This window comes from Caenorhabditis briggsae (assembly GCF_000004555.2).
Source record: "Caenorhabditis briggsae complete genome, chrV, whole genome shotgun sequence".
Lineage (NCBI taxonomy): Eukaryota > Metazoa > Nematoda > Chromadorea > Rhabditida > Rhabditidae > Caenorhabditis > Caenorhabditis briggsae.
This window is the reverse complement of record NC_013488.2, coordinates 10,662,209-10,671,183: the sequence shown is the minus strand read 5'-3', so window position 1 is coordinate 10,671,183 and position 8,975 is coordinate 10,662,209. Positions and strand designations below refer to the sequence as shown.

At 36.2% G+C, this 8,975-nt stretch overlaps 2 protein-coding genes across 2 annotated transcripts; one reads left to right on the top strand and one right to left on the bottom strand.

Moving 5' to 3' along the window:
• Window positions 1–2,538: 2,538 nt before the first annotated feature.
• On the bottom strand, window positions 2,539–4,911 carry Cbr-ceeh-2 (the record flags this gene model as incomplete). The annotated part of the gene is made up of 5 exons (XM_002637047.1): window positions 2,539–2,694; window positions 2,741–2,892; window positions 4,066–4,232; window positions 4,276–4,557; window positions 4,601–4,911. The coding sequence occupies 5 exons, from the start codon at window positions 4,909–4,911 to the stop codon at window positions 2,539–2,541; spliced, it is 1,068 nt and encodes a 355-aa protein (XP_002637093.1).
• Window positions 4,912–6,015: 1,104 nt separating this feature from the next.
• Cbr-ttll-15 lies at window positions 6,016–8,342 on the top strand (the record flags this gene model as incomplete). Its single annotated transcript, XM_002637048.2, has 11 exons — window positions 6,016–6,119; window positions 6,170–6,311; window positions 6,355–6,570; window positions 6,615–6,748; window positions 6,793–6,888; window positions 6,933–7,016; window positions 7,390–7,603; window positions 7,652–7,777; window positions 7,819–7,952; window positions 7,997–8,222; window positions 8,268–8,342. 11 exons carry the CDS (start codon window positions 6,016–6,018, stop codon window positions 8,340–8,342), a joined length of 1,551 nt encoding a protein of 516 aa, XP_002637094.2.
• Window positions 8,343–8,975: the final 633 nt, after the last annotated feature.

The window sequence follows — 8,975 nt, the reverse complement described above, 5'->3', positions numbered from 1 at the left end:
TGTTTTCGTTCGTTTTCGCTCGTTTTTTCTCGTTTTTTCCCCATTCCATTTCCCCATTTTTCCCACCACGTGAAATCCACGTGTCATTTTGAATTAGCTAATTTCGGCTGGCCTACGAGTTAGTTGGGGCGAGCTTTCTGACCCCCTCGCCTGAACCCACGTGCGTTCGTAAAAACTGGCTGGAAAACGAAACGTTTTTAAAGAGATTGAAACGAAAAACAATAAAAGAAGAGCGTGACTACAATTGGTATTAATTTCTAGGTGAAAAGTTATGTCTCCGACAAATAGGGTCTATTTAGGTGTGCGAAGTACTTTTCCCGTTACACAGACAAATCTGGACCATGAATGGAATTGAAATCAACAAGGGATCATTTGTCGATATTGACAACGTGACGTAATGTAGAAACCTTCGCTGAATTTTGATCCTTCCAATACTTTTCCTGATGTGAAAAAAAAATGTGAAAAAACACCATTTTTTCGAGGTTTTTCCAATCTATTCAAAAAACTAAGAGCTTTTTCAAAAAAAAAATAAAACGGAGCGTTTGTAGTAAAAATATCATTGAACATTTAGGTTTTTAAATCAAAAAATTTAGTAAAGTGCGAACCAAGTTATCATCATTTTAAAAGGTCCGGTTTTTTACTACTGGAGTACTGTAGCTTCGCAAACAACGAAGACAGGCGTTTATTCTGAACGGTTTGTGAATCAGAATCGTACCCCTTGTTATCACAATATTTAAATCTGTGAAAAAAATAGTTTTGAGAATGTTTGAAAAATCGTCTTTTGAGTTGTGATGTGTTTGCCGAGCAAAGAAGGTATACACCCTCTAAAAATACGAAATACTTTGGATCATTTTCAGGAGAGCTGTGACTCATGAGCGGAGCCATACATTTCTCTAACTTTGAGCCTATATATCTCATTTGCTGTAGGAGATATCAGGAAGTGGTCCACTAACAAAATGTTAATAATAACATCTCCAAAATTTTATCACTGGGCGACTTTTTGATATCTCTCACAGGAGCCAAGATAATTGAGCTCAAAGTGAGACTATTTGAGCTCCTAACTTTCAACTGATTTATCTCGATTGCTGTGAAAGGTATCAAAAAGTGTTTTACTGTAAAAACACGAATAACATTATAATAAACATTCTGTTAATTGACAACTTTTTGATGTCTTTCGCAGGAATAACCTAATTTATTGGACTTTTCTCACAACTTCAACTGTTTAACAATCTTTCGTAGAAAATGAGATGATTGAGACCCAAGTTGAGTGTCAGTCTTAAGAAGGGGTGCTATTATATTTTACATTAATCAGCTCATAACTTTTAGTTGCACTGTTCCAATCAACTTATTCGATCCTGTTAATAGTTGAACGTAATGAATTATTTATCAACCAACGTTCACTTTCTGCATCTACTACTGATTCCTCGTATATTTCAAGTGACCTGAAAGTTTATTCTTTCTCGTTTCTGAGCTTCTTTCTTCGACAGTCTCAAAGAGAATACTGAAGCAACAGAAAGTTTAAGGTCAACATTTTTTATTGAAATACTTAATGAAAGAGATACGGGGAAAAAAAAGGAAGTAACAAAAAAGGTAGAGAGATGTACAATGGACAAAACAAAACGCACTCCTGGAAGTATAACTCCTGCCTTCATTTTTGTGTCGGTTTACTCGTTTTCTCTGATCTCTTCTCGTTTTCTCTGATCTCTACTGAAAAATGAAAGCAGGAGCTTCAGTTCCAGATAGATGCGTACTATGGTAAATTGGTGAATAAACGAAGCTATGAACGAAGGGATGATTGAATTCACTCATCGCTGTTGACTCCAGGGAACCTGAAAAATTTGGCACAGAAGAATTTTTAGCTCTGGTGTGATTAACCGCTATGATGCGTTCCGGTATCAGTTGATGGGAAGCTGGTATCAACGCCTTTCCGTAAGCCTGTTCCGGGAATTCGCTTGATTTACCTGAAAAATCAATATTATACATTTTGAGTTAAGTATTCACAAATTACGTCCACAAGGAGAAGACGCGAAGAGGGTTTAACAATAACTCAACTGGAAAAATGAACAGAAAACGCCTAATCTAAATTAAAATAGTTATATCTTCATCATTGGGTTATAATTTAACATTTTGCAATTACTAGAGATTCGAAAAATCAGCTAAAATACTTTTAGCTTATTACAGTGATGTGAAGGACGATTCAACAACTAACAACCGAGGTAAAACCGAGAAAAAACTGTAGGAAAAAAATCGCTGAAGCATAATAAGATGACAAAGGTAATATACTTTAAGTTTTGAACAAGAAAAACATTAGAAACTTCGAAAAACCTAGTTATTTTGGCAAAATCTGCATAAAAAATAATTCCTGTTGAAAACGAGAGAGGAGAGAGCGCTAGAGAAAGTCTCTCTGCGAAGGCGCATTTCTCGTGCGGGAGGCCGTGTTGGCGCGGGTGTTCAAATAGATAAATTGGTTTCGGAGACTGAAGACTTGGTTACAAATCTAACAAACATGGAGAATAAAATGAAATGATATTATTTATTTTAAAGATTTGATTTAAATTCTTTTGAGTTGTCGACAATTCCATATATATCCTCCTTCATAAATTGTTCCATGTAAGCATTTACCAATTCTGGTTGGTCCTGTTGGACCCAGTGAGATGCTCCCCGGATGAATTCAACGCGACAGTTGCGACAGTACTGAAAACGCCGTAAATCAAATTGGAGTCGATGAAATTACACAAACTTGGACCGAAAATTCAGCTCCTTTCTTATCCAAAAAGTTGTCTTCATCACCCCACAGTATCAAAACCTTTGGTTGAACTATCTGGAGTTTCCGAGAAATTGAAGGAGCGTTGAAAAGATCACGGTAATAGTTCAGTGGCCCTGTAGTGGCTCCTGCAAAATATAACATTGACTTAAGTCATCAACCACGGTAGTCGGTAGTACCGAGGATCAGTGTGCCTTATCGACAAAAATTTTCCGATTTTGTCGACAAATTTACTTGACAAATTATCGATAAATTTGTCGATAAAAAACGATAAAATTTTGTCGATAAATTGTCGACAAATTATCGGTAAATTTGTCGAAAGTAATTTATCGGCAAATTTATCGACAAAATTTTGTGGACAAATTGTCGATAAATTTGTTGTTTTTTTTTGTCGATAAATTTGTCGAAGGGGGCATTTGTCGACAAATTATCGACAAAAAATTGCTATTGACCGCCGGAATTACTAGTTAAAAATCGTATCTCATCTTTTTTTCTACACCATCTGACCTGGTGGCCTAATTTTTCCAACATGAATTTTCTAGGCCACCAAACTTTTTGACCTGAAAATGATCTGATACACACCTGGTACGTTTTCTGAGCCATTTTAACATGGTGGCCTAACTTTCGTAAGTTGAGTTTTCTAGGCCACCAACTTTTTTGGCCTAGAAATGGTCAGATATTCACCTGGTACGTTTTCTGAGCCATTTTGGGGTGGTGGCCTAACATTTGCAAGTTGAGTTTTCTAGGCCACTAACTTTTTTTGCTTAAAAATGATCAGATATCCATCTGGTATGTTTTCTAGGCCATTTTTACATGGTGGCCTAGAAAACTCAACGCGCAAAAGTTAGGCCACCATGTTAAAATGACCTAAAAACACACCAGGTGAACATCAGATCATATCTAGGCTAAAAAGAATCGTGACCTAGAAAATTCATGTTGTGAAAGTTGGGCCACCAAGCCAGATAAAAGTTTGCGTGGGTAAGTTCTTCCATCATTCTAGAAGTCCTAGGAAAAAATGTTAACGATACGATTTTTTACAAGTAATTCCTGCGGTTAATAGCAATTTCAATTTTTGTCGACAATTTGTCGATAAATTTGTCGATAAATTGTCGACAAACAGCATTTTTATCGACAAATTTATCGACAAATTGTCGATAAATGTTGTTTTTATCGACAATTTGTCGATAATTTTCCGATAAATTTACCGGTAAATTTGTCGATAAATTTGTCGAAAAGGGCGTTTGTCGACAAATCATTTGCCGATAAGGCACACTGCCGAGGATATACATATTCTAGCTTACCTGGTTGACTGAAAACATGCTTCCATGCTAGCATATCCTCATCTGTGAAGTTCTGTGAATTCCTTATTCCAGCTTGTTTTCCTCGAAACATCGCCTCCAACATTTTCATTTTATTAGACCTCATTGCAATTTCAGGAATGTGTTGTGATTGGAAAAAGTAAACATACCTGAATATAAATGTATAGCTTTCATAATAAGAATTCATCTTACCAGCTCTTGTCTCTTTGCTCTTTACTAACTTTATAAACATCAAAAAAGGCAATTGGATGTGGAACATTACAGATTATTAGTCGCTCAATCAGTTCTTGATGCATCATCGCAACACGCCAACATATCATTGCTCCCCAATCATGAGCAGCCAGTGTCACTCTTTTCAATCCAAGAATTTCAATAAACTGACGGATATCATCTACGAGATAAGATATGTTATAGTTTGATATCCCAGACGGTCGATCGGTTGAGTTATATCCACGCATATCAATTGCAATACATCTTCAAAAAATAAAATAAAATAAAATTTTTAATAGGAAGATACCTATGAGTATGCTTGAAATGTTCCAACTGAAATCTCCAGGAATACCAAAATTCAGGAAATCCATGAACCATCAAAAGAACATCTCCATCTTCAGGACCTTCTTCCACGTAATGCATTCTGATATCTTTCAATTGAACAAACTTATGATTCCAATTTTTGAGACATTCTGGTTCAGGATAAGTGTACTCCGTAAAGTAGTCCTTGTCCTTCGTCAACCATTTCCATGTCAATGTGAGCAATGCTCCAGCAGTATAAATATACTGTCTCCAAGTTGCGTAAACAACTCGAAATAGATTAGCAGCAATTCCCATTCGGAAATACAAAGAAGACAATAATAAAAAATAGACAGGAGGGGTTATCAGTTTATAAGACATCATAGAATAGAGACGCAGGTTTTAAGAGACTCCAATGTAGTGAATTGAAAATTTTGCGAACATACTGTCATTGAGAAAACAAAGAAAAATAATCACAAAACGAAAAAAGAGGAATTACAAGTTTGTTCGAAATGTGTTTTGAACAGAAAAGAAGAAGATGAAAAATTCTTGATGTCGTGATGAAGGCTTTCAAAAAATATATAATAACGTTTTCAGATTATGATTTATGATTCAAATTGAAAAAGTGGCTCATGAAATTGGCAATTGAAACTGTAACCGAGCATCTGCATCTCAAAAAACGTAGTTTTTAGATACCGGGGACACCGTAATTGATGTTCTCTGAAAAACAAAAAAAGAACAAATACCGTACAACATGTATTAGATTGGCCCTTAACTTTTAACTTTTATCTAATTTATTTTCGTTTCCTGTCAAAGATATCAAAATGTTGTCAACTGATAAACTGTTTATCATAATATCAGACGTTATTTCATCAGTAGGCACATTTTTGATACCTTGCGTAGGAATTGAGATAATTGAGCTGAAACTTTACAGTGTTAAAACGATATGTAATAAGGGGCTCTTCTATTACAGGTTTCACGGTATTTTACTCTTGTCAACTGGAAAATCTTTGAAATACTTTCAGAAACAATCACCCAGTAAACGATGACGTCTTCAGGTAACCATTTGATGAATCCCTTATCACACACTAATTAGCTGAACCCAGTTTCTTTACACCCGATTCTATCTTCTTTTTCTTGTATCAGTTTTCTTTTACGGTCACAAGAGAAATACGACCTCTTCATCTTGATGTGTCTATATTTTCTCTTGAACAAACTATTAGATAATCTTCTTCATTTTTTTAGTGGCCGCAAATCTTTCCGCAAAACGAAAACTTCTTTTCCGAAGAAGGCATTCGCTTATGAGGCGGTAGTCAACTGTCGACCTATTTCGATATCCGCAAAAGGCTTGTTTTGTTTTTCAATGCTTCTCCTTCTAATAGTTTTTGCCGAGAAGACACTTTTAATTTTATTCTCTTCAGAATGGGATCGTTAGATTCAAAGTTGTGGATCGGAGTCCTAATCATTGCAATATTAACAGTTGATTTTCATTTCGAAGGGAAAATTGGATCCTATTTTGATTTTAGGTAAAGTTTCTAAGTTCATTAAAATCCTAAATGAAAAGTAAGTTTTCCAGATTCCGCACCTCATACTTTTCCAAACCAAGTACAGTATCCCTTACTCTAGCAGAAAAAGATATTGAGGAGCATTCTCCAGCTCCACTGTCCGTTTCAGAAGAATCAAAACCGATCGCTATTGTAACTGGGAGCTACGAGACAGTTTGTTTTTCTTATAAGTCATCCCATTAATTGATCCATTCAGGCTCACACGGGTCACATGAAGCATATACGGGAAATGTTCGAACACACTGGGTACCAAATTGTAACCAAAAATGAGCTAACTTTGGATACAAAATGGGATGTTATGTGGCATCATGAGTATAGTTTCACTCAGGAACCATTCAAAACGCTCATTAAAAATGCATCACCTAATCAAATTGTTAATCATGTTCCTGGATCTGGATACTACACTAGTAAAGTGAGAATTTGTGTTTTTTCAATTTATAAAATAGACATTTTAAGGTTCAATTGGCCACATCCACATTGTCAACCGGAGTTCCAAAGGCTTTTCAACTACCCGAAGAGAAAGAAAAATTTGTAGAATATGCAGAGAAAAATCCAGAAATTCTATGGGTTCAGAAAGACAATACTCACAGGTCTTTGAAAAATTCTTCATCCACAATTCTATTGTTTTTTTCAGAAATATCAAAATTCGATCGATTGGAGACATGGATTTAGGCAAAAACAATTCATTCATTCAGAAGTTTGTAGACAATCCTTTACTAATTGATAACAGGTGTTATCAGATGGAAATTGGTTTCAGTAACATTCCCGTTTCAGGAAATTCGATATTGGAGTTTATACAGTTGTCACATCTCTTCTTCCTCTCCGAGTTTACATTTATGACGGAGATGTGCTGATCAGGTAAATAAACATATTTTCTGCACTACTAAATAAGATATGATAGAGCTCGACGAGTACCACAAAATTATTTTTGAAAATTTTATCTTGTTTATAAAGGAAATGACAAGCTATAAAGCTCACAAGCTATAAAGTTCATCCAGTTCTAGAAATCACAATCTATAAAGTTCATCCAGATCTAGTCTGTTTTTCAGCCCATTTCTTCTATAACTTTACTCATATACAAGATATAGTTTTCAGAATGATAACATTTTCTAGTAATCTTCAAGTTCTATCATATCTAAATTAGTTGTTCAGAAAATAATGATTCTGAAGAAACCATGACAGGTCCGGTTAGGGCCCGTTGTGAGTCTGTTTTCAATTCTGCATTTTCTAGGTTTTGCCCGGAAGATTATCATCCTTTTGGTGTTGAGAATGTGGATAAATATGTTGTTGGAGATGATTATACTCCAGTTTGGGAGATCAAATCATTGGAAAAGTACTTCAATGTTCAAAAGATGAGCTTCAGAAGCACTGTCGATTCTTATTTGGGAGTTCAAGGAAAGGATTCAAGTAAAATTTGGCAACAAATCAGAAACATTATAGGAAAAGTGAGTGACTATCTAAAATCAATCAGAATCTAAAAACTCCAATTCCAGGTGTTTCGATCGCAGCAAACAAAAATGCTGAAAAATCTGCAGAGTCTGAAATTAAATCCTAAATATTTTGAGTTGAGTAGATTCGACTTTGTTGTGGATGATGAATTGAATGTGTTTTTGATGGAGGTAGGTGTTTGTTTTTTTCTATTCTGCAAAAATCTTTCCAGGCCAACATGTCTCCAAATCTCTCATCTGGACATTTTAAACAAAATCAGATTCTCTATGAAAAAGTCTTGATGAACATTTTTTCTTTGACAGGAATTTCCAAGCAGTTCACTAAAGATGCATACAACCAGTTCAAGTGAGTCCAAATAACTTTTCTTGTTTCGTGTAATTCAATTTTAGATCCCGCGCATCTGATCAGAATCCACTTGTGAACTCTCGTGACATCAATCTTCCTCTCAAATTTTGCGTTGAAGACAAGTGTGAATCATGCAACGAGGCACCCGAATGTCAGCTTTGTGGTCACTGTATGAGCATAGAAACTCGTAAAACTTTAGAAGACACTTATTTGGAGCATATTAACAGAAGACAAATGAGGCGGATAGAGTTAGATTACGAAAACCATCAGGTTTCGTTTCTTAGACCATTAGAAATGCCAATCAAAAATTTTCAGCCACTTACAAAAGAAGACCATTTACTCTCCCTATGGCTGAGAACAAAGTGTCAGATGGACTATAGTTGGTGTTGATTTCCAATGTTTGTTAACCGATGGATGTTAATTAATAACTAGTCAATCATGAAATACGAGTGAATCAGTTGATTATGAATAAATAAGTTAGAAGCTTTTATGATTTAATTGAATTCATACAAATTTCCAACAGAATAGCATCTGTTCCGTTTAAAAAGAAGCATATGGTTTTTTAGATTCAATTTTTCGCTTCCCACAGACTAGATGTTTGGCACCGGATTCAGAAAGCCCGGAATCTGTGAGACCGCGCAAATTTCGGGTAAAAAACTACGGGGAAAAGTGGGCGGAGTCGGGGCGGAGGCTAAAATGCAACCCTGGCACGGTTTTGCCGCACGGTTTTTCTGCACATTTGGACACGGTCATGAGGGGCGGAGCCTAAATTGCAACCCTGGCACGGTTTTGCCGCACGGTTTTTCTCGACTCCGCCCAAATTTCCTCGGAGTTTTTTCCCCGGAAAATTTTTTCTCCGGAATTTGCGGGGTCTCGAATCTGTTCAATCTCGATCGAAATCGCGCCCCTCCGTGTGAAAGACACGCGCGCGCAGAGCACGCGACGCGCCTGCAGGCACTGGGATCGCTCGCTTTTCTCTACTTTTCCTCGTGCCGCATGCCGGCGTCGACCTAATCGAATCAT